The sequence below is a fragment of the Mandrillus leucophaeus genome, unplaced genomic scaffold (genome assembly GCF_000951045.1).
Source record: "Mandrillus leucophaeus isolate KB7577 unplaced genomic scaffold, Mleu.le_1.0 Scaffold1275, whole genome shotgun sequence".
NCBI lineage: Eukaryota > Metazoa > Chordata > Mammalia > Primates > Cercopithecidae > Mandrillus > Mandrillus leucophaeus.
The window spans coordinates 147629-174655 of record NW_012101154.1 but is presented as its reverse complement, the minus strand read 5'-3'; the positions used below and the strand labels follow the sequence as shown (position 1 = coordinate 174655).

General features: G+C 36.1%; 1 protein-coding gene across 1 annotated transcript in view; it reads left to right on the top strand.

Annotated features, from left to right (window-relative positions):
• Positions 1-27027, top strand: part of LOC105533662 (ankyrin repeat domain-containing protein 36C-like) — a 172735-nt gene that overhangs the window by 56546 nt on the left and 89162 nt on the right. Inside the window, exons 16-25 of the mRNA XM_011972131.1 lie at positions 2286-2352; positions 6664-6703; positions 8813-8841; positions 8936-9008; positions 12300-12328; positions 12420-12492; positions 20692-20720; positions 20815-20887; positions 22556-22584; positions 22679-22751. Of these exons, the coding sequence (XP_011827521.1) occupies positions 2286-2352; positions 6664-6703; positions 8813-8841; positions 8936-9008; positions 12300-12328; positions 12420-12492; positions 20692-20720; positions 20815-20887; positions 22556-22584; positions 22679-22751 (515 nt within the window). The remainder of the gene's footprint in view (positions 1-2285; positions 2353-6663; positions 6704-8812; positions 8842-8935; positions 9009-12299; positions 12329-12419; positions 12493-20691; positions 20721-20814; positions 20888-22555; positions 22585-22678; positions 22752-27027) is intronic.

Sequence of the window (27027 nt, the reverse complement as noted above, 5' to 3'; positions counted from 1 at the left end):
TTTTTTTTTTTTAACCATCAAAGTTTTAAAGGCAGATATCAGTTATCTGTGGCCGCTGGTCCCTAAGTTTTTCATAAGAAAGACCAGGCCAGTCCTAGAAAAATATTATCTGACTGTGCATGGAGAATATCTACATATAGTCCATGTAATGTTAACTATATTTAGCCTATATTAAAAGGATATTTCTAATTCATTTCTCTACTTGCTGCCTACCCGGTTTGATTTTCTCTTTAAGTGAGTACCCTGCCTAGTACGCTGAAGTTTTTTCTTATTTTCTGGATTATTTTTTTCCTTCTGAGACATTTTAATAATATTTTCTTGTTTTCTTCTTACTTTCTCTTCTGCTTTTCTTAGGGTTTATGATCTTCTATTATAGTTCTCATGTATGGCAACTAAATATTCCCCATTTTCCTATAGATAATATCAGAGGTGCATATAATTTCAGAATTTTAGGAATTCCTGGAGACTAAAGAAAATATCATCTAATACTTGAATCCTTGTTGAACATCCTGATCAAGTGGTTGTTCAGATGGAGAACCTGAAACTCAAAGGGAGAAAATTATTTGGATACCGTAAATCGCAGAAGTGAGATTTGCATTCAGGTTTCTTAATTCAAAACCCGGTCTTCTTTGACATCATTCTGTCATTGAGTGATTTTAGTTTTAGAAAGAGGGAGTGGGTCTAGTGAACACAGTGGAAGAGGATGAGAACGAATGAGCTGTTGAACCCAATGAAAGTGGGTAAGAATGGAATTTTCAAGGGACAGCCAAAGTTGAAGAGAATCGAATACTTAGTTGGACAGAAATGAGGGTTTTAGGAAAAAATCCAAATATTTGCCTTTAATACAAGTTTGATAAAGATAAGGGAATTGAAAACACAGGATGGTGGGAGTTATGAAGAAAGGCATATTAAGACGTTCATGGAGTTCTGAAGAGGTTGCTGCCTTTTTGTTTAACCGGAGGAACTGACAGATTTCAAGGTTTTTATTGAAAAATGTTAAAAGGATTTGAGCCACAGGAAAGAGTCTCTGGAGCAGATAGGAATGTGGTATCATCTTCCTCCATCCCAGCTTACAGAGGGCTTAGAACCCCTCAAGAACTAGGGAGATTGCTTAAGTACATAGATCTGTGAGCCAGGGTGGATGTCTCCTTTTTTCTGCCTCTTTTCTCAATTCTCTCACATACACGTAGGGTAGGTCAAATGTAGGATTGGCTGGCAAATCAGCAATGAAGCTTCAGGTGGGTAGTTGGTAACATGCATATGCTTGGGGTGGATGACTGAGACTGACTTACTTTCCAGAAGAAGAGAAATAGAGCTCCTACTCTCAATTATTTTAGCCAGTCTTTTGAGGAATCTGGGCTTTCCTAGGCTGAAGATGTAGAGTGGAGATTGCCATGGATCTCTGCAGAAGAGGGATCCAGAAGTGGGAGCCCCTAGGAAGGAAGATATTTAGACAGTGATGAATGGAATGGAGCCATACGTACTCAGGAGGGAGACTTTTCCAGCAGTCTCTCTCTTGGGTATCTGAGTGTCTATGAAGGTTCTTAAGCTTGCTGGTTTTTGTGGACCTGAGTAAGGCAGGATCTATAATGACAATAATTGGATTTAAAAATATTATTGTTTCAATTTTCTGTGAAGAATATTCCCAATAACAACATAACAACATGTACATTTGTACTTTGACTTTTGTACACTCAGCTTTCAAACATTTGCAGTGTTTCAGGGGTCTCCCTGGAGTGTTCTAGGGTAAAGGGAATCAGTGGGCATTCTTTTAGTAGCTTAAAAGCTGAAGATCCGAGACTCCCATTTTCCAGTGACACAAATTAGTCTTTGAATCAGAAGTAGATAAGAGGGAAGAGACAGTGCCTTTTCTACCTTGTTGTAGCTCATCAGGTTTACTCCAGTTCAGTAACAAAAGTTTTGTCAGATATCTATTGGATTTTCAGTTTAGCCTTTCAGGTAGATAATTTATAAGGACAAGTTATTGTCTGGATGTGCCATTATATTGCCTGCCACTATTTGCTATGGGTTTAAGGGTGAGTCTGCATTGGATATTTCATAGGCTGGGAGAGGTGGAGGCAGAAATAGGTAACTGAAATGTTTTCTAAAACAGAGGCCATATCTTAATTATACCAATAAATATTATTTAATATACAGATAACTGACCTTCCTCAGACTTAGTTTTACCCTTTGTTTTGGAGAGGACTGCATGCATAGACTGATGGTTTTTGTTTTCTTTTAAGAAATGAACGTACTCATTTTTGTTGTATCTTTTTGTTCTGTAGGAGTCTCTACATACCAGATATTGTTGCACAGCCTGTGACAAAGAATGAGTTTGATTTGGAATCTGAGGTAGAGTACTCTCTTGTGAAATTAATTTTCTCACTCTGAATCTCATTTTCTATATTATTTTCTTCTAAAAGTTAGCAGTTGTCTACCTATCATTGTTTCATGTTTGTATAGAAATTTTATTAGAGATAATCATTTTGAAGATATAGGAGGGGTTAATTTTAATTTTTTTTTTTTTGCTTTGGCAAATAAGAAGTAGTTGATAAAGACTTTGAGAGGTGTGATCTGAAAAAAAAAATGCTGGAAAATATAGTGATAGAAAAATGATGTTTGGGAATGCTTTCCCACAATAGAGGAGGTACAAATTTTGTTCTAGGCTTATTTGAGTAAGTGTCTTTACTTTGAGTTACATATCATTTGAGTATGACTAATAATACCTCTGCTTAAATGAATCTTTAATACATCAGATGACTTGTTATGGGAACCATGGAATCACCCTGTTACACATAGCATATCGTTTCTTTTTATTTCTTGCACACCTATTTTGTCATCATCCAGTATTTTTGCAGAGAGCTATTTATTTTTATTCTTGGTTCTATAATTAGACTAAAATAATATTAGAAATTGTGGAAATGTAACTAGACATGGTATCATGTGCCTGTAGTCCCACCTATTGAAGAGATCAAGCCAGGAGAATTCTTGAGCCCAGGAGTTCCAGACCAAGCCTGGCAATACAGCAAACCTTTTTGTCTAATTTCACAAAGTGGTGGGAGATGAGAAATTTAAATTCTGTTCTCACATCTGTATTACAGAGGATTTACACTGTGTTTTGCAAGTCCTTTTCATTAAGAGTATACTTTAAACTCTTCATCTAATTGAAGAATATGCATTTAGTTTAAAACAACAACCTGTTTGATAAGCAGAGACTCTTCATATTCCTATGGTCAGACTTTAATTTCACAAAGTTGTTGCATCGTAATTTAAAGAAAATCCACTCAGGGTCTTTGTATCTCATTCTAAATTTCAAATTTCAGAGGCTTTTGTGCTTAGTTCTTGAAAAAATAATGCAAAGCTGCTGCATTACTATGAACCACTTGAAGCTAGGAAACTTCTTTGTGTGTATCCTGGAGTACCCAGAATAAGCTCTTACATCTAAGAAACATTTTAATAGTCTTTAATGTGAATCAACAAACAGGCAAATTTTTATAATGGAATGTTACAGGTAACATAATATGCATGGCAGATCTCATGATTAAATCTATTAAATTTCTTGAATCTTTTGAATTTATATTTTCTTCTAATGTTGAGACTGTGTAAGTTATGTTGATAAAATATGTCATATAGAAGAAAATAAAAATTAGAAAAGATGGAAAGGAAATAGGAAAGGTGGATACAGCGTGTTTTCTAATATCTTCTAACTGGAAGATTGGATTAGGATTTTAGTTTAAATTTTCTTAAATTTTTGAAGTCCTGGCTATGTTCTATTAAATACATATTTTTTGGGACATACATTACTCTTTTGAATTCTGAATAAAAATTCTTTCTCCAGGTGTTAAGTTGCTGGAACTTTATTGTTTTTTCTTCTCTCTCTGTTGTAAGAATGTTTCAGCTTTCAGGTGAATGATCCTGGTTAACTCTTGGGATGTGTTATTTTACAGTAAACAAATTAAACTCTTTGTTACATAAGTATTTACACAAAACACATTGTAGAGTAAATGCTATCCAGTATTATTAGGCATCTATTGTGAACACAAGCTTTTCTTGTAAGCTCATATTTGATTGACTGGTCATGTCTCGTTTTTTGTTTGTTCCTCCCTCCTTCCCCTTTGTTTAAAAATGATTTACCTCAGTCTGACTTTTTCCTTGTAGACCACATGTCTTTACTGTCTATTCTTTCATTTCACTTCTGTTTCTATTGTCGAGATACTTAGTTACAGCTTTCTATTTAGTAGGTATGTGTGGCCTTCATTTATCATTCATTGTTCCATAAGGTGGATGGTTGTTTTGTTCTCTCTTTTTTGGAAGGAGCTGAAGTTATACAATAATTGTGTGTGTGTGTGTGTGTGTGTGTGTGTGTGTGTGTGTTTTGAGACAGAGTCTCACTCTATTGCCCAGGCTGGAGTGCAGTGGCGCGATCTCGGCTCACTGCAAACTCCACCTCTCGGGTTCATGCCATTCTCCTGCTTCAGCCTCCTGGGTAGCTGGGACTACAGGCGCCCATCTCCATGCCTGGTAATTTTTTGTATTTTTAGTAGAGACGGGGTTTCACCTTGTTAGCCAGGATCGTTTCGATCTGTTGACCTGGTGATCTGCCTGCCTCGGCCTCCCAATGTGCTGGGATTACAGGCATGAGTCACCACACCGGCACATTTCTGGTTAATTTTAAAGGAGGTTTTTAATTTATATTCATTGAATGAGAAAATACATATTTTTAATCTGGAACCCTCTTAAAGAAATAAATTATTACTTACTTCTGGAACTAATCTGACTTACCTTGTGCTGATAACATCTGTACTTAAGAACACACATGCGAGGAGTGTAATCAATCTTTATAATTATTTCCTGAACAAAGTACCTATTTCCATAGAATCATAAGGAAAGAAATACTGCCAACAGAGTACACAGAATTATCTCTGGAATATTGCTTTTTACTTTTAAAACTACCTCCTACGGTTGTGACATTTTGTATTATTCTCTGGAAGCATTATTCACTTTAGTGTTTATAGTTGTTATACCTTGCACATAAATTTATTCAGCTGTAAAACTCAGGAATCCTTTTGATTTGATTTTCAAAATAAATTTCTTCTTTCTTCATGTGAGTGTTGGGTCCTGATTGACAGGAATGGTGTATTTGAAAACATGTAAATCTTCAGCTTGCATAGTCATATGACTATTTTACTTGATCTTTTCTCTGAATTTTAACTATCATCTTTATGGCCTAAGTAGGCAATTAGAGAGTTAGTATATCATTTACAGGAGAATCAGAAAACCATATTAACTTTAAAATAGGGTTTTACATTTCTCTCTCATATTTTAATATTGCTTAAATGCCTTATAATTGTGTAATAGAATAAACGTTTCTACAAGTTAAAAACTTTTAAGATGATTCTTTAAAAATTAGCTTTCTTAGGATACCTTGAATTACTGGTTTTAGATAACTGTTTTCATTAAGTTCAAAAATGCATGTGACCATAATATTCCAGAACTAAATATCTGCATACATTAAGAAAATATATTTTATGTCTTTTAATCCAGTATAGAAATATATAATTGAAATTTTGAATCCCATGTTTTGTTTTCTTTTTATTTTCAAAACGTCAGAGTTCTTCATAGGTTTAAATTACTGAATCCTACCAGTTTAGTATATTCTACAAATGTTGACCTTCTCAACAACGTATGGTTTTTTTTGAGTAAGATCATCTATTTCTACTCCAAATGTATTGACCCAGATCAGTCTTCTAAGTCCCCTTTGTGCCTCAAATTTGATAGGTCTCAAACTGCCTTCCAGATTCTTTCCTGACTCTTTGTAATCTACTCTGTAATCTGGCTTCCTAATCTTAGTAAACAGCACCAAGTAAGTAGCAATGAAACATTGAAGCAGAAAAACTGTACTCCAGGTTTCCCTCACATTGCCAGTCCAGTGACTCACTAAATTTTGTATTTTCTACCTTTAACCATTTCTCATATCTTATTACTGTAATACACTGTCTACCCTATACTTTCGGAATGTTCTTTTTTGTTTCTCTCTTGTCTCCACCTTTATCTGTGTGTGTCTTCCAGGGTGACCTTTCTTAAACATGTTTACTTTGATCTAACTCATCTGCTTATAGCTGTATCCTCATTACACGAAGGAAACATTTGCATTCTAGCATAACACTTATTTCTGTGGTTTGGCCTGTTTCTCCCATTGTATCTCTCCACCCCACTTTCTCTGTCTGTGTCCAAGTTTTACCACATTATTGTGGTATTTCTTATTGGCTATGCTGTTTCATGCCTTATTTTTTTGCACATGCTGCCCTGACTAGAAACTCTTCACACTCTTACTTTTCACTTGTCTATTTTAAAAATAGAACGCTAAATTTGCAGTGTCTCAGAAGCTTCCCAGGTAGAAATAACTGTTACTGCCTTTGTGCTGTCACTGTATTTTTTTGACTTGAATTGCAGAAATAATGAATTGTGTCTTTCTGCTTTTGTTTGTTTTTATAAATTTCTTTTTTCACTTGACAAATAAGTAAAATTAGTATTTTATTCATATTATCAGATTTTCCAGGATAGACCTTATGAATTTATAGACCCAGAAAATGTTTCTTGGATTACTGACTGATGGAGTAGGAAATACAACATTTTCTGAAGTTTTTTTTTTTTTTTAACTAGGAAGAAAAATCACTATCAGCAACTGGAGAAGAAGCAAATGGTATTGGTATTATAAAAAGTGCTCCACGAGAGCAATCAAATAATGATAATTTTTTTTGTGTGTACAAAAAAAGGTGGTGAAGTAGTGAATATAGCTGAATAATTTTCTATGCTTTAATATAATTTTTGAAAATAAATATAACTAATTTAAAATAAATTTGAAATTAAATTACTTGTTACATTTCATTAAATTATAAACCTAATTTTAACTAAATTATAAAGATAATTTGTTAATTTTTAATAGCAAATATAATTTAATTTAAACATACTTTTTCTTAAAACTTTGGTGAACATTTAAACTTGTAGATCAAAATATAACATTCATTGTTGAGAAGTGGACATTAGATTTACAAAAAAAAATGTGAGGTGGGATAGTGTAAATTAAGAAAGCAGCTGAGTAGGTTATTTGGAGGTTTCTGATGAGGAAACTCGAGGGAACTCACTTTATGTAGACTCAGTATAGTCCCACTCAAAGAGAAGATTAAATTATTGCTGCTTTGGAGCTTACTGGAAGCAGAGGATAGAAGAATGACAGGAAACCACAGGAACTCGTTTATTCTCTCTGCAGGAGTTACACATCAATGATATGTGCTTCATTCATGTTTGTTAGTGAATGGGATGCACTTGGATATCAAAACTTTGACTGTTTTTTTTTTAAATGCTGTTTTTGATGTAAATAGCCATTGTATAAAAGTACCTCAGAGACTGCTATGCTATAGCATATCACATTGACTTTAGAAAAAAACAAATGAGAAATTTATTTCTTGAGTACTAAAAGTGTAACTATCAATAATCATGGCAAAGATTTTGATATATAAAGGTTGATTGAGCCAGGTGCAGTGGCTCACAGCTATAATCCCAGCACTTTTGGAGGCTGAGGTGGGCGGATGACGAGGTCAGGAGACGGAGACCATCCTGGCTAACATGACGAAACCCCAACTCTACTAAAAATACAAAAAAATAGCCAGGCATGGTGGCATGTGCCTGTAGTCCCAGCTACTAGGGAGGCTGAGGCAGGAGAATCTCTTGAACCCGGGTGGCGGAGGTTGCTGTGAGCCGAGATTGTGCTGCTGCACTCCAGCCTGGGCAACAGAGCAAGACTCCGTATCAAAAAAAAAAAAAAAAGGTTGATTATTATGAAAAAAAGTCAATGGTGATTCAGAGATTTTGGTTACATTTTTTAAAATGAAAATCTGAGTACTCATTAGTTATTCTATGTGTAATGTATACATTTTTTGCATAAGTGAATGAAAAAATGGCAAGAGAACTAAAGTTGAGAATCCAGAAGTTGAAAAAATACCAGAAATCTTCATGATTGTGGATAACATGAGTATGGAAACAATTCTTGTCCAAGTAGGTGTCTGAACTAATGACTGAGAGCACTTCTTGCCAGCAGAAGCGAATGATACTTTTTTTTTTTGAGAGGGAGCCTCGTTCTGTCACCCAGGCTGGAGTGCAGTGGTGTGATCTCGGCTCACTGTGAACTCCGCCTCCCAGGTTCACGCCATGCTCCTGCCTCAACCTGCCAAGTAACTGGGACTACAGGCGCCCGTCACCATGCCCGGCTAATTTTTTTGTATTTTTATTGGAGATGGGGTTTCACCATGTTGGCGAGGATGGTCTCGATCTCCTGACCTCGTAATCCGACCACCTCGGCCTCCCAAAGTGCTGGGATTACAGGCGTGAGCCACCGCACCTGGCCGCGGATGATACATTTTCATCACTCTCATTGCAACTTCATAGTTTCTAACATTTATTCTTCTGGGGTCCTATTTGGTTCTCTCATTCGACATCACTTTTTTTTGGCTTCTTTCAGCAAATTCACCTTGGTAGAAATACTTTTCTATGTTACTTGCAGTCATGTGAAACCTAATCTCACCCTTGCAACCTAGACTGCATGTTTTATAGAATCTATATTGTGATTTTTCATGTGTATATTCCTGTCATGTTTGTGTGCTAACCAAAACAAGAGCAAAGCAACCCGAAGCCTAATAGGTAACAATTTCAAGGGCAAGCATGAAGATTTCAGCTGGATACAAACACTGCATGATTGATGGTAGGCTGTGTCATATTTACCTGTAGTCAATTATGTGTTCCTTTTGCTTTGTAGTGTCTCCTGAGCAAACGCCTTTATTCACGGTAAACTTTACATACGTATTTTCTTTAATTATTAACAAAATGCTCTGTGATATATACATGATATGTTAATCATTATGTTGTCAAACTCATTCAGCATACCGTGGAAGACAGAGATCACATTTCAACTAGATTCTCAGGAAGCATGGATTCACTAACTTCCAGCGAAGGTAAATTTCCCCACTACAAATTTCATTCTAGAAAACGTAGTTGAAAATATTGAAAATGCTCGTAGTTTTTTGATTCTCACTTTTTCCCCAAATGAGATGGAAGGATTTGATGTAAGTATGCTGATGTTCTTGTTAATATCTTTGTTTATAAAATGATATTTAAAGCATAAGGCAGACATTTTACACCGTGAGCTCTAGCCCAAATGCTTTTCCTTTAAAGCTGTCATCATCTAAAGATCCCAGTTTTGAATTCCTGTGCATGTTAGGGATTCGAGGAGGTGTATTTTGAAACTGTAAATATTTTCAGTGCTTCAAAATTGATTGCAATACTCTTCTCTCTTCATCTAGAGAAAAGCTATACCAACTGACGTTACAATTGTTTTAGAACTTCAGCTCCTTTATGTCAGTGTTGTTACATTGAAACTCTTTACTTAATCACATCTTCTGATTACCAGATTGAGTTTCTGCATGTGTATGTGTGTGTATGTATCTCTGATTAAAAGTGAATAAAGTGATTAATCATTCTTTTGTAACTCTTTGGTAGATATAGTGTTTTAAAACAATGATTCTGAGCTGTTTTGGCCTTAAAATCTTTTCTTCTACTGCAATTCATTGCCTACAGGTAACCAACAGCCAGAATTAACACTTTTTACTTTTAAATCACTGCAATGGACATTAAAAATATTTTACAAGATACATGCACTTTCATAGGTAATAAGTAGAATCTATTTTCAAGTATCAAGTCTTCTATACGATTTCATACAGCGTACATAATAGCTGCAACTTGACTTTTCTTATCAGTGGTATATATTTCAGATCTATCCAGGTTGACACAATTTGGTCATCTTTGATTTGTTGTATGGTCTTGTGGTATGCCATTTTATGACTGCACCACAATTAATTAAAGTCTCTTCAAGCTGATACAAAATGAATATAGATATGATGACATACCAACATAGATTTGCTTATGTGATTGCCTTTATTGATTTGTACTATGTAAGAAACTAAATAGAAGTATTTCAGATACCCTGAGTATAGTTTTATACACTGCCATAGCTGTACTGACTGCATTCATTACCCCCTAGAGCCATGTTTTTCCATCATGCTATGACTCTGAAGCTCCAGTGTATGCTTTTCAGAGAATGACATTGGAAAGAAGAAATGGCCAAAGTATCATTGATGCCTTGGTTTCCTTACATAGGAAGGTTGATGTTGAACTCTAGGAATGATCAAATCACAATTTAGAACCCCTTTGTTGAGCCCTGGAAAGGGTTGCCGGATGTCAAATGATAAATAGCCTCCAGGTGAAGAGATGCTCTATAACGCCTCACCGCTGTGTTTCCTTGCATTTTGTCCTGTTCTGAAAACTTTAAATACATGAATTTTTGGTAGAAATGAAAATCTTTCGATTTATATATTTGTTTCTGTCTCGTGGCACTCTGATCTCTTTGAATCTGGCAAGGATCTAGCCTTGTCTTATTTATACCAGCAAGCAGTGTTGTCACTTAATGCTCTTTTTCATGTAAATGACTGACATTTTACCAAGTCTTCACAAGAGATTTCTGAAGATGTTGCTGCTTTGAGCAGAGACTATGTCATTGTAATTGCAGAAGTTTTAAGTAGTTCAATAAAATTTTAGAGCCTGTTTTTCTGGAACACGTAACACACATAATGACATGTGTATTTCACCATAAGTTAGCTTCACAAAAATTTTGTGTACATGAAAGTGTTTATATCCAAAGAGATTCTTATTTACTGCTCAGTAATCTCTTGTGTAGAAGAAAATATATAACATAGTTTGCTGAGACTTTGATAATAACCCCTAGTATAAAATAAAGCCATGAAGATAAAATGAGACTTGATATGATACTCAATGAAACTGATGTGAGTGAATAGAAACCATGAAACAGTGTGTCTGTGGGAGAGAGGAGGACATGGGGCTGCTATTGTGAAGAAGGAATTTGTACAAGTTGGTCCAGTTTCTGTAACTTTTCATATTCTAATAAAGGAAAACCATATCTTCTTATTTATAAAAATGAGATGTTACGGGTTTGATCACAGGGGTGGTGAGAATAATGAAGAACAAAATGTGGAAGGCAAAGAATGAAGACCAGATAGTGAGATTAGATTTATCAACAGAAAAGAGTGCAAGTGGGGTGGGACGGTGTAAATAAAGGTAGCAGCTGGCTAGGTGTTTGGGGCTTTCTGATGAGGAAACCTGAGATAACTCACTTTATGTGGACCTAGTATATTCGTACTCGAATGGAATATTGGATTATTGTTGCTTCAGAGCTTACTGGAAACAGAAGGTGAAAGATTAAGAGTAAACCACAGGGACTCAATTTTTCTCTCTATAGGGGTCACACATCGACAATAGGATAGGTGCTTCATGTTAGCAAAATGCGATGCACTGCATATCAAACTGACTGTAGAAGCAAAACAATCAAGAAATATATTTCTTAAGTATTAAAATGTGACTGTCAATAATCATGGCAAAGATTTTGATTTTGATATATAAAAGGTGATTAACATTAAAACAGCCTCTGATGATTCAATGATTTTGTTTAGATTTGTTTTATGGGAATCCAATTACACATTAGGTATTTGGAGTGTAATGTATGCATTTTTTGCATAAGTGAATGAAGAGATGGCAGGAGGGCTAAAGTTAAGAATCCGGGAAATGGAAAAACACCAGAAGCCTGCATGACTGTGGACAACATGAGTATTTTTGTTAACTATTCTTCTGTATGTAGATACCTCAACTAATGAACTCAGAATACATCCTGCAAGCAGAAGTGAATGATACATTTTATTGAAATTGATAGTTTTTAAGTTAGAGGACAAAATGAAGAACAGGAGAACTATTGTATTATACTATAAAAGGTTCTTGGATGATTTCTTCAGGGTACACCATAGCGTTCTACCATGGGCTTTGACATTTATCCTTCGGGGGTCCTATTTGGTCCTTTCATTTGACATCACGTTTTTTGGCTTCAGTTAACAGGATCACATTGGTAGAAGTACTTTTCTGTGTTAGTTGTAGTCATGTGAAATCTAATCTCTCTCTTGAAATCTGGACTACATGTTTTATGAAACCCATATTATGATTTCCATATATTCTTGTCATGTCTGTATGCTAACCAAAACAATAGCAAAAGCAACCCAGAGCCTAATAGGTAACAGTTTCAAGACCAAGCATGAAGATTTCAGCTGGTTACAAACACTACATAGTGGATGGTGGGCTGTGTCATATTTACACGTACTTAATTATGTGCCCCTTTTGCTTTGTAGGATCTTCTGAGCGACCTCCTTTATCCACGGTAAACAAATATATTTTCATCTTTAATTAACAAAATGCCTTGTGATATATATACATGATATATTAATCATTATGTTGTAAAACCCATTCAGCTTACCCCAAAAGAAGCAGATCCCAGTTCAAAAGTAGCCATAAGAAGGAAGGATTCACCACCTCCAGGAAAAGGTAAATTTGCCAATATAAATTTCATCTGGAAAGAAGGACATGAATATATTGGAAATGTTCGTAGTCTTCTGATTCTTCTTTTACCCCAATAAGATAGAAGGATTTGATCTAAATGATGCTGATGCTCTTGTTAGTGTTTATGCTTATAAAATGATAGTTACAAGAATAAGAAAACGAAATTTTAAAAATGTAAGCTCTAGCTCAGATGCTTTGCCTTTTAGGTTGTGATAAAGATCCCAATGTGGAATTTGTATGCATGTTAGGGGTTCAAGGAGGTGAATTTTGAAACTAAATATTTTTCAGTGCTTCAATTTCTGGTTTCCTATACTGTTCTTTACCTAGAGAAAAGCTATACCTGCTGACATCACAATTGTGTTAGAACTTAAACTCTTTTATGTTGGTATTGTCACATTGAGAATCTTTGAATCTTCACCCAATCACATGCTCTGATTACCAGATTGAATTTCTGCACGTGTATGTGCTTGTGTGCTTTCGTTTGTGAGTTTGGGTATGTGTGATACCTCTGATTCTGGAAAATGAATGAAGTCATTAATCATTTTTTGGTGACTCTTTGGTAGACACATGGTTTCAAAGCAGTGATTCAGAGCTGTTTTGGAAAATGATTCTGATTTTGGAAAATGAATAAAGTCACTAATCATTTTTTGGTGACTCTTTGGTAGATACAGGGTTTTAAAGCACTGATTCGGAGCAGTTTTGGCCTTAGAATCTTTTATACTACAACAATTCATTGCCTACTGGTAACCAACAGTCTGAATTAATGTTGGTTTGTTTGTTTTGTATTATACTTTAAATTCTGGGATACATGTGAAGAACATGCAGGTTTGTTACATAGGTATACATGTGCCATGGTAGTTTACTGTACCCATCAACCTGTCAGCTACATCAGGTATTTCTATGAGTGCTGTCCCTCCCCTAGGATCCTACATCCCTGACAGGCCCTGGTGTGTGATGATCCCCTCCCTGTGTCCATGTGTTCTCATTGTTCAACTCCACTTATGAGTAAGAAAATGCAGCATTTGGTTTTCTTTTCCTGTGTGTGTTTGCTGAGAGTGATGGTTTTTCAGGCTTCATCCATGTCCTTGCAAAGGACATGAACTCATCCTTTTTTATGACTGCATAGTATTCCATGATGTGTATATGCCATATTTTCTTTATCCAGTTTATCACTGATGGGCATTCGAATTGGTTCCATTGTGAATAGTGCTGCAATAGACATACGTGTGCATGTGTCTTTATAGTAGAATGGTTAATCTTTGGGGTATATACTTAGTAATGGGATTGCTAGGTCAAATGGTATTTCTGGTTCTAGATCCTTGAAGAATCACCACACTGTCTTCCACAATGGTTGAAATAATTGACACTCCCATCAACAATGTAAAAGTGTTCCTATTTCTCCACATCCTCTCCAGCATCTGTTGTCTCCTGACTTTTTAATGATTGCCATTCTAACTGGCATGATCCGGTATCTCATTGTGGTTTTGATTTGCATTTCTCTAATGACCAGTGATGAGGAGCTTTTTTTTTTTCCATATGTTTACTGGCTGAATAAATGTCTACTTTTGAGCATGTCCTTCACCCACTTTTTGAAGAGGTTGTTTGTTCTTTTCTGGTAAATTTGTTTAAGTTCCTTTTAGATTCTGGATATTAGCCTTTTGTCAGATGGAGAGATTGCAAACATTTTCTCCTGTTTTGTAGGTTGCCTGTTCACTCTGATCATAGTATTGGAAGTTCTGGCTAGGGTAATCAGGCAAGAGGAAAAAATAAAGGGCATTCAAATAGGAAGGAAGGAAGTCAAATTGTCTCTGTTTGCAGATGACATGATTGTATATTTAGAAAACCAAATCATCTCAGCCCCAAATCTGCTTCAGCTGATAGGCAACATCAGCAAAGTCTCAGGATACAAAATCGGTGTGCAAAAATCACAAGCGTTCTTATACACCAATAAAAGATGAACAGCCAAATCATGAGTGAACTCCCATTCATAATTGCTACAAAGAGAATAAAATACCTAAGAATACAACTCACAAGGGATGTGAAAGACCACTTCAAGGAGAACTACAAACCACTGCTCAAGGATGTAAGAGAGGACACAAACAGATGGAAAAATATTCCATGCTCATGGATAGGAAGAATCAATATTATGAAAATGGCCACACTGCCCAAAGTAATTTATAGGTTCAATGCTATAGACTACCATTGACTTTCTTCACAGAATTAGAAAAAACTACTGGAAATTTCATATGGAATCAAAAAAGAGCCCATATAGCCAAGACAATCCTAAGCAAAAAGAACAGAACTAGAGGCATCATGCTACCTAACAGAAAACTATACTACACGGCTATAGTAATGAAAACAGCGTGGTATGGGTACCAAAACAGATATAAAGACCAATGGAACAGAACAGAGGTCTCAGAAATAACACCATACATTTACAACCATCTGATCTTTGACAAACCTGACAAAAAACAAGCAAGGGAAAAGATTGCCTGTTTAATAAGTGGTGTTGGAAAAACTGGCTAGCCTTATGCAGGAAACTGAAACTGGACCCCTTCCTTACACCTTATACAAAAATTAACTCAAGACAAATTAAAGACTTAAACTTTTAAGAAAGACCTAAAGCCATAATAACCCTAGAAGAAAACCTGGGCGATACCATTCAGGACATTGGCATGGGCAAAGACTTCATGACTAACACACCAAAAGCAACGGCAGCAAAAGCCAAAATTGACAAATGGGATCTAATTAAACTAAGGAACTTGTGTAGTTTTATTTGGGAGTGTGCATGGGGTACCTCTGAGTTTTAAAAATGAAGAAAGTAAGTAGTCATGCCTTGCTGACTCTTTGGTAGACGCAGTCTTTTAAGACGGTGATTCTGAGCTGTTATGGTCTTAGGGTTTTTTATACTACTAAAACTTACTGCTGACATGTAACCAAGAGCTTGATTTAAATAAAAAAAAAAAAAAAAGAAATCACCCAAATGCACTTTAAAGACCTCTTACCACATGTGTGCACGTTCATAGATAACATGTAGAACTTGATTTTGTGTATTAAAAACTTGTAGAAAAGTTTAGGCAGTGCACATAATGACTGCAACTTGGTCTTTGTAAAATCAGTGATATATATTTCAGATCTACATACATTGACCCAGTGACATATTTCTTGATTTATTGTATGATCTCATGATATGCCATGTGATGACTACAGCACATTATGCTCTCTTCATGCTGATATCATGTGGACTTAAATATGATGACATACCAACATAGATGTGCTTACGTGGTTGCTTTTATTGATTTGTACTATATTAGAAATGAAGCAGAAGTAATGGAAATCCTAGCAAGCATAACTGTATCTCTCCCATGGCTGTGCTGATTGCACCTGTTTCCCCCTTAAAGCATGTCTTTTTGACATGTCATAACCCTGAGAAAATTCAGTGTGTGTTTTTCAGAGAATGACAGTAAGGAGTAGAAATGGCCAACAAAGTGTTACTTGTCCTCTCGGCTCCTCTTCATGAATGTTAAACCCTAAACTACTCAGGTCACAATTTAGAACCCCTTTGTTGATCCCTATAGAGTGTTCCCGGATGTCAAATGACAGGCTCTTAATGAAGAAACACCCTGTAAAAGTGTATTGCTCTGTTTTTTGTGTGTGAATGTGTGTGTGTGTGTGTGTTTTTTTCTCTCCTGAAAACTGTAAATAGAATAATTTTCATTACAAATGAAAATATTCCTGTTCCATATTTATTTCCCATCTAATGTACTTTGCTCTTCTTGAATCTAGTAAGGATCTCAGCTTGTGTTATTTATACCTTCAAAAAATTATGTCAACACTTCATTTTTCATGTCAATTACTGACATGTTTTCAAGTCTTCACATGTTATTTCTGAAGATTTTGGTGCATCGAGGAGAGACAGTGTCATTGTAGTTAAAGAAGTTTTTGAATAGTTTATATTCAATAAAATTTCAGAGCTTGTTTCTCTGGAAAGCATAGACATAGTGGCATTATGGGTAGTTAAACATAAAATAACTCTACAAAGTGTTGTGTACATAAAAGTGTTCATATCTTGAAAGATTCTAATTTACTGCTCAGTACTGTCTCCTGGAGAGGAAAATAGGTAAGATAGGCTCCTGAGCCTATGATAATAACTCATAATATGAAGTGAAAACATAGAGACAAAATGAGAGGTGATAGATACTCAAACCAATGTGAGTGAAGAACAGCTGTGAAACAAGAGTGTCTATAGGAGAGAGGAGGTCATGGGACTGCTTTTGTGAAAAAGGAATTTGTTACATGTTAGTCAAGTGTCTGACACATTTAACATTTTAATAAAGTAAAATCTTACCTTCCCGTGTGTCAGTATGGGATTGTACAGATGTCGCAATGCGGTGGTGGTGAGAATAATGAAGAAACGAATGTGGAGGTCAAAGAATGAAGTCCACCAATATGGACATTAGATTTATGAATGAAAAGGAGTGTATGTCAAATTGGGCAGGAGTAAACAAAGAAAGCAGCTAGCTAGGTAGAATGGAGGTTTCTGATGAGGAGACTGGTGGGAAGTCACTTAATTGAAAGCAGAAGTTAGAAGGATGAGGGTGACCCACAGGGTCTCATTTCTTCTCCGTAGAAGTTTTGCATATCAATGATATGTGCTTCATTCCCATCAGTTAGCATATTGGGATGCAGCTTAATCTAGAAAAAATGTGTTTTTTTTTTTTGTTTGTTTCTTTTTAGGAAGCTGTGTTTGCTGAGTAGTTATTTCATAAAAGAACCTGAGAGACCCCTATAGTATATCATATAAAACTAGATTTAGAAAAAAGGAATCAAAGAATACATTTTTAGAGTATTAAATGGATAACTGCCAATAATCATGGCAATCATGACATATATATATATGCATTATGTCATATTGGTTGGTTATTTATAAGAAAAGAAGTCTCTAGTGATTTAGAAACTTTGCTTAGTTTATTTTCATAGGAATCTATGAAAATCTACACATTATTTCATTGATGTGTATGTTTTGGCGAAAGTGGACGAAGAGACAGGGAGAAGGCCAAACTGCTGAATCCAGGATATGTAAAAATATCAGGAGCCTTCATGAGTATAAAGAAAATGATTTTTTAAATTATGACTCTAAGATTAAGTGGACTCACTTCAGATGCATTTAGAATATTTGCGTAAAGGATGATTTGATTTTGGCTGCTCCAGGAACTACTGGAAGCAGGAAAGAATGATGGAATTGGGATAAACCACAGTGACTCATTACTCCTCCTTGTTACTACTGGGCGTCAGAGGTATATGTTTTGTTGATATTAGTTATTCAAATGAGATAAACGTGAATATGCATACATTGGCTTTGTTTTTCAAGAAGCTAACTATTGGATAAAATAGCTATTTAATAAAAATTCTCTAGAGAATAACATGAGACTTCAACCAGACTATTTTAGAAATGAAAATAATGTTGAATTCATTACTTGACTCCCAAATGTTTATTTTCAGTGAATATTGGAGTGATTTCCAAATGTAAAAGTTTATTCATATCTAATGCTTGTAGCAACTTTATTTTGTATAAGTATGTTAAATTTGGTAATTTATTATACTTTTTGATGAGGTTTATTTATTATACCTTGTCATGAGTGGATGAAGAAACTTTCAGAAGCTAAACTAGAAGATACAAGAGATGTAGGCGCATTATTACACCATATGGGTGTGAGAAATAATGAATATTACATACTAGAATTCATCAAACATATATCCAAGCTGATTAAGTTAGGACATTTCCACTGAAGAGACGTGAAGTGTACATTCAACTAAAGTGTCATTGTAATTGTGTACCTTCTCAGTTATCGATCAAGTTAAAGAGCATGATGAATGTTTGCAGTAAAATGGTCTAAATCATTCTGATATCTTGCATGAAAGACATGCGGGCACATGTACCACCTGCTTTGACATTGATTCCCATGTGTATGAGTTGCTCTCTGATTTTAGATCACATTTGTCCTCATCATTCAGCATATCCACATTGATATTGACATGGTTTTATTTTAGTTTTAGACATACGACAAGTCATATCACGTTTGAAATTGTCAGAGTATATTTCTTGAAGCCTGTATTCCTATTTTCTTCAGTGTGTTTCCTTCACATTTAGTCCCAAGAAACAAAGTATAAAACATCAAAGCCTACACTATTACAGGCAGGAGGATACAGCCTGAAGCTAACACAGGATGAGTGTATGGATTATATTATCATATTTAAATATGATTGACTGTGTATCCCTTTTGCTTTTCAGTGTCTTCTGAGAAACAACCAGCCTGTAAGGTAACTAAACTCTCATTTATATTTTGAACTATTATATTTGTACAGTCTATTAAACATACTTTATGTATTGATAATTTTGTTTCAAATACCATTTAGGTTACAAGTGACCAGAATGATTCTATTTTGAATATCGCCACAGAAATAAAGGATGGGCAAAAATCTGGGACAGGTAATTTAGCAATACATGTTCGATGTCATGTTCACTCAAGATAGAAGAGAATGTCTCTTCCCCGAATAAATTAGTGGGGGGGGGGTGGCCCATTGAAGCTGCACGTTCCAATTCAGCACTTCTGAGATTGTGCACTTGAAATAAGTACTCGGGTATTGCAGTTGCTGCTGATGCTTGGCCATGATCTGAGTAGCAAGATTATAGACTTCCTTATATTGAAATTGGGAAGAAGTTACTATTGGAGAGCAGTTCAAGACATAATGGGCTGAGGGGACAACTTAATTTTGCTTTAATTCTACAGCATGTTTTCATCAAGAGGGGAGTAAGAAAGAGATGAAGTAATAAATATTATAGACGTCAAACCGTATTGCGAAAAGCAGAGGGAAGAAGTGATTGTAATAACCCATACACACTGTAGAAGGACAGCTAATGATACCACAGATGTAGCAATTATTTTCTTCAAGGAAGAGGGATTGTGAGGCAGGAAGAAGGAAAAAGAAGATGTTATTTATGTAATTTTGGTGTTTCTGCTAAGGAAATCTGCGTGAACTCACTTCAGATGCGTTTGGAATGTTTGCATAAAAGAAGATTTGATTGTGGCTGCTCCAGAAACTATTGGAAGCAGGAAACAATGAGAGATTTGGGAGAAACCACACTGACTCATTACGCCTCTTTGTTACTATTGGGCATCAGAGAAACGTGTTTTGTTGATTTCAGTTATAAAAAAGATGAATATGAACACATTGGCTTCATTGTTCAAAAAGCTCACTTTTGAATAAAATGGCTATTAAATGAAAATTCTTTGGAGATCATCATGATTCTCCAAACAAGACTATTTTGAAAGGAAAAATAATGTTGAATTCATTAATTGACTCCTAAAATGGTCATTGTTAATGAATTTTGGAGTGATTTCTGAATTAAAAGCTTATTAATATCTAATGCTTGTAGCAGTTTTATTTTGGATATGTATGTCAAAATTGATAATTGATGATATTTTTTATTGAGATTCGTGTACTATACTTTGTTGCCAGGAGTAAACGAAGAAACTTTTGGAAGGCTAAACTAGAGAATACAAGAAATGTAGGCAAATTATTACACTACGTGGATCTGAGAAATAATGAGTATTATCTACTAGGACTGACCAAACATATATCCAAGCTGAACAAGTTAGGACATTTCCACTGAAGAGACGTGAAGTGTACCTTCACATGAAGTGTCACTATAATTGTGTACCTTCTCAGTTATCGATCAAGTTAAAGAGCATGATGAATGTTTGCAGTATAATCTAAATCATTCTGATATCCTGCATTGAAAGACATGCGGGTGCATGTACCACCTGCTTTGACATTGATTCCCATGTGTATGAGTTGCTCTCTGATTTTAGATCACATTTGTCCTTATCACTCAGCATATCCACGTTGATATTGACATGGTTTTATTTTAGTTTTAGACATACGATAAGTCATATCACGTTTGAAATTGTCAGTGTATATTTCTTGAAGCCTGTATTCCTATTTTCTTCAGTGTATTTCTGTCATGTTCCAGTCCCCATACACAAAGTAGAAAATATCAAAGCCTACACTAATACAGGCAGGAGGATACAACTTGATGCTAATATGCTATCCATGCATGAATATATGGATAACATTATCATATTTACATATGATTGCTTATGTATCCCTTTTGCTTTTCAGTGTCTTCTGAGAAACAACCAGCCTTGAAGGTAATTAAACTCTCATTTATATGTTGAACTATTAACTGTATAGTCTATGAAACCTACTTTATGTATTGATTATTGTGTTTCAAATCCCATTCAGGCTACAAGTGAAAAGAATGATTCTGTTTCGAATATAGCCACAGAAATAGAGGAGGGACCAACATCTGGGACAGGTAATTTTGCAAAACACATCTAATGTCATGTTCAATCAAGGTAGAAGAGAACTTCCCTTCCCAGAATAAATCAGTGAGGAGTTCATCTAAGCTGCATGTTCTGATTCAGCACGTCTGAGATTCTTCATTTGTAGTGAGTTCTCAGGTGACCCTGATGCTGCTGGTCGTTGGCCATGATCTGAATAGTAAGATTATAGACTTCTCTACATTGAAATTGGAAAGACGAACCATTGGAGAGCAGTTCGACACATACCAGGCTCAGGGAACAGCATAATTTTGCTTTAATTTTACAGCATGTTTCCATCAAGAGGAGAAGGAGAATGAGCTGAAGTATTAGATATTATAGGCATCATATCGTATTCTTATAAACAGAGGGAAAACTGATCCTAATAACTCCATAAACACTGTAAAATGAGAACTAATGTGACCACTGATGTATCAATTATTTTCCTCGAAGAAGAGGGATTGTGAGGCAGGAAGGATGGAAAAGAAGAAGGTATTTATGTAATTTTGGGTTTTCTGCTGAGGAAACCTGAGTGAACTCATTTCAGATGCATTTGCAATATTTGCATAAAAGAATATTTGATTTTGGCTGATCCGTGAACTACAGGAAGCAGGAAACAGTGCTAGAATTGGGATAAACCATAGTGACTCATTACTCCTCTTTGTTACTATTAGGCATCAGAGATATTACATGTTTTGTTGATTTTAGTTATAAAAAATGAGATAAACTTGAGTATGAATACATTGCCTTCCTTGTTTAAGGAGCTAACTCTTGGATAAAATAGCTATTTAATGAAACATCTTTAGAGAATAGTATGATACTCTTAAGAAGACTATTTTAGAAACAAAAATTATGTTGAATTCTAATTAACTCCTAAAATGGTCATTTTCAATGACTATTAGAGTGATTTCTGAATGTAAAACTTACTAATATCTAATGCTTGTTTCAGTTTTACTTTGTAGAAGTATGTCAAAATTGATAATTGATGATATTTTTATTGAGGCTAATATATTATCCTTCGTTGCCATGAGTGGATGAAGAAATTTTCGGAAGGCTAAACTAGCAGATACAAGAAACTCAGGCAAATTATTACACCACATGGGTGTGAGAAATAACGAGTATTATCTACTAATTTCAGGAAACATATATCCAAGCTGATCAATTTAGGACACTTCCACTGAAGAGACGTGAAGTGTCATTGTAATTGTGTACCTTCCTAGTTATCGGACGAGTTAAAGAGCGTGATGAATGTTTGTAGTATAATTATGTAAATCCTTTTGATTTCCTGCATGAAAGACATGAGGGATCGTGTACCACCTGCTTTGACATTGATTCTCAGGTGTATGAGTTGCTCCACTGATTTAGGTCACATTTGTCCTCATCACTTGGCATATCCACATTGATATTGATAGGGTTTAATTTTAGTTTTAGACATATGACAAATCATACCGTGTTTGCAATTGTAAGGGTATATTTCATGAAGCCTGTGTTCCCTTTTGTCAGTGTATTTCTGTCATGTTCCAGTCCCCAGACACAAAGTAGCAAACATCAAAGCCTACACCAATGCAGGCAGGAGGATACAGCTTGATGCTAACACTGCATGAATGTATGGATAATTTATCATATTTACATACGAGTGATTATGTATCCCTTTTGTTTTTCAGTGCCTTCTCGGAAACAACCAGTCTTGAAGGTAATTAAATTTTCATTTATATTTTGAACTAGTAAATGCAGAGTCTATGAAACATACTTTATTTATTGATTATTTTATTTCAAATTCCGTTCAGGTTACAAGTGACGAGAAAGATTCTGTTTCAAATATAGCCACGGAAATAAAGGATGGACAACAATCTGGGACAGGTAATTCTGCAAAACACATTTAATGTCATGTTCAGTCCAGATAGAAAAGAACATCTCTTCCCCAAATAAATCAACAGGAGACTCGTCCAAGCTGCACATTCTGATTCAGCAGGCCTGAGATTTTTCATATATAATAAGTTCTCGGGTGACACCGATGCTGTTGGTCTTGGACATGATCTTCACAATAAGATTATAGACTTCCACACATTGAAACTGGGAAGAAGCAACATTGGAGAGCAGGGCAAGACATAAGGGACTCAGGGGACAGATAATTTTGCTTTAATTCTGCAGCATATTTTCACCAAGGGTGGAAGGAGAAAGAAATGAAGTATAGATTTTACAGACATCACACCGTGCTGTTAAAGACAGACAGAAAATTGATCGTAATAACTCGCGGACACTAGAACGAGAAGTAACGAGACCACTGATGTAGCAATTAGTTTCCCCAAGGAAGAGGGACTGTGAGGCAGGAAGGAGGGAAAAGAAGAAGTTATTTATGTAATTTTGGAATTTCTGCTGAGGAAAGCTGAGTGAATTCACTTCAGATGCATGTAGCATATTTGCAGAAAGGAGATTTGATTTCACAGCTCCTGGAACTACGGGATGCAGGAAAGAATGCTAGAATTAGGATAAACCACAATGACTAGTTACTCCCCTTTGTTACTATTAGGCATCAGACTTACATGTTTCATTGATTTTAGTTATAAAAATGAGATATGCTTGAATATGAATACCTTGGCTTCTTTGATCAAAGAGGTAACTCTTGGATAAAACCGCTATTTAATGAATTTTCTTTAGAGAAGAGCATGATACTCCTAGCAAGACTATTTTAGAAACAAAAATAATGTTGAATTCATCAACTGACCCTTAAAATGGTCATTTTCAATGAATGTTGGCATGATTTCTGAATGGAAAAGCTTGCTGCTATCCAATGCTTGTAGGAGTTTTATTTAGTAGAAGTATGTCAAAATTAATAATTGATTATGTTCTTTATTGAGGTTTATATATTATACTTTGTTGCCATGAGTGGATGAAGAAATGTTTGGAAGGCTAAACTAGAGAATACAAGAAACTTAGGGGAATTATTACCCCACATGGGTGTGAGAAATAATGAATATTATTTACTCAGATTCCAGAAACATATATCCAAGCTGATCAATTTAGGACACTTCCAACTTAAAAGACGTGAAATGTCCATTCAACTAAAGTGTCATTGTAATTGTATAAGTTCTTAGTTATCAGGCAAGTTAAAGAGCATGATGAATGTTTGTAGTATAATGGTGTAAATCCTTCTGCTTTGTTGCCTGAAAGACATGCAGGATCATGTACCACCTGCTTTGACATTGTTTCTCAGGTGTATGAATTGCTGCTCTGATTTTACATCACATTTCTCCGCATCACTCGGCATATCCATATTGATATAGACACGGTTTTATTTTAGTTTTAGACATATGACTAATCATACCATGTTTGAAATTGTAAGGGTATATTTCGTGAAGCCTGTATTCCTTTTCTTCAGTGTATTTCTGAAGTAGAAAACATCAAATCCTACACTAATACAGGCAGGAGGATACAGCTTAATGCTAACACCTCATGAATGTATGAATAACATTATCTTATGTACCTGTGAGTGATTATGTGTCCCTTTTGCTTTTTAGTGTCTTCTCAGAAACAACCAGCCTTGAAGGTAATTAAACTCTCATTTATATTTTGAACTAGTAACTGTATAGTCTATGAACTGTACTTTATGTATTGATTATTTTGTTTCAAATTCCATTCAGGCTACAAGTGACAAGGAAGATTCTGTTTCGAATATAGCCACCAAAATAAAGGATGCACAAATATCTGGGACAGGTAATTTTGCAATACACATCTAAGGTCATGTTCAATCAAGATAGAAGAGAACTTCCCTCCCCCAAATTGGGAAGAAGTAACACTGGAGAGCTGTTCAAGATATAAGGGGCTCAGGGGACAGCATAATTTTGCTTTAATTCTACAGCATGTTTTCACCAAGAGTGGAAGGAGAATAGATTTTACAGACGTCACATCGTACTGCTAAAAACAGGTGGAAAAGTGATTGTAATAAACTGTAGACACTGTAGAACAATAACTAATGAGATTACTGGTGTGGCAATTATTTTCCTCAAGAAAGAGGGATTGTGAGCCAGGAAGGAGGGAAAATAACTTATTTCTGTAATTTTGAGATTTCTGCTGAGTAAACCTGAGTGAACTCATTTCAGGTGCATTTGGAACATTTGAATAAAAGAAGATTTGATTCTGGCAAATCCAGGAACTGCTGAAAACAGGAAACAATGCTATAATTGCCGTAAACCACACCGACTCATTACTCCTCTTTGTTACTATCAGGCATCACATATACATGTTTTGTTGATTTTAGTTATAAAAATTAGATAAACCTTTGTTTCGTTTGATGTTTGTTGGTTTAAAGTCTATTTTATCAGAGACTAGGTTTGCAACTGCTGCTATTTTTTGTTTTCCATTTGCTTGGTAGATCTTCCTCCATCCCTTTATTTTGAGCCTATGTGTGTGTCTGCGTGTGAGATGAGTCTACTGAATACAGCACACTTATGAGTCTTGAGTTTATCCAATTTGCGAGTCTGTGTCTTTTAACTGGAGCATTTAGCCCATTTACATTTAAGGTTAATATTATTATGTGTGAATTTGATCCTGTCATGATGATATTAGCTGGTTATTTTGCTCATTAGTTGATGCAGTTTCTTCCTAGTGTTGATGGTCTTTACAATTTGGCGTGCTTTTGCAGTGGCTGGTACTGGTTCTGTCTCTTATACACATCTAGATGTGTATAAGAGACAGTCTAATAGTCAGGCCCCTCAGCTGCAGGTCTGTTGGAGTTTGCTGGAGGTCCACTCCAGACTCTGTTTGCCTGGGTATCACCAGCGGAGGCTGCAGAACAGCAAATATTGCAGAACGGCAAATGTTGCTGCCTGATGCTTTCTCTGGAAGCTTCATTTTAGAGGAGCACCCGGCTGTATGAGGTGTCATTCTGCCCCTAGTGGGGGATGTCTCCCAGTTAGGCTACTCAGGGGTCAGGGACCCACCTGAGGAGGCAGTCTGTCTGTTCTCAGATGTCAAACTCTCTGCTGGGAGAACCACTACTGTCTTCAAAGCTGTCAGACAGGGAAATTTAAGTCTGCAGAAGTTTCTGCTGCCTTTTGTTCAGCTATGCCCTGCCCCTAGAGATGGAGTCTACAGAGGCAGGCAGGCCTCCTTGAGCTGTGGTGGGCTCCACCAAGCTCAAGCTTCTGGGCCGCTTTGTTTACCTACTCAAGCCCCAGCAATGACAGACAACGCTCCCCCAGCTTCGCTGCCACTTTGCAGTTCGATCTCAGACTACTGTGCTAGCAGTGAGCGACGCTCCGTGGGTGTGGGACACTCTGAGCCAGGTGCGGGATATAATCTCGTGGTGTGTCATTTGCTAAGACTGTTGGAAACGTGCAGTATTAGGGTGGGAGTGTACCGATTTTCCAGGTACTGTCTGTCACATCTTCCCTTGGCTAGGAAAGGGAATTCCCAAATCCCTTGCACTTCCCGGGTGAGGTGATGCCCCACCCTGCTTTGGCTCACACTCCATGGGCTGCACCCACTGTCCAACAAGCCCCAGGCGATTAACCCAGTACCTCATTTGGCAATGCAGAAAACACCCATCTTCTGCATCACTCATGCTGGGAGCTGTAAATGGGACCTGTTCCTATTTGGTCATCTTGGGAAGAAGGTCAATTCAGCAAGAACAGCTAACTATCCTAAATATATATGCACCCAATGCAAGAGCACCCAGATTCATAAAGCAAGTCCTTAGAAACTTACAAAGATACTTAGACTCCCACACAATGGTAATGGGAGACTTTAACACCTCACTATCAACATTAGATCAACGAGACAGAAAGTTAACAAGGATATCCAGGAATTGAACTCGGCTCTGCACCAAGTGGACCTAATAGACGTCTGCAGAACTCTCCACCCCAAATCAACACAATATACATTCTTCTCAGCACCACATCGCACTTACTCCCAAATGGACCACATAGCTGGAAGTAAAGCACTCCTCAGCAAATGTAAAAGAACAGAAATTGTAACAAACTTGTCTCTAAGACCACAGTGCAATCAAAGTAGAACTCAGGATTAGGAAACTCACTCAACACTATTCACAATAGCAAAGACTTGGAATCAACCCAAATGTCCATCAGTGACAGACTGGATTAAGAAAATGTGGCACATATACACCATGGAATACTAT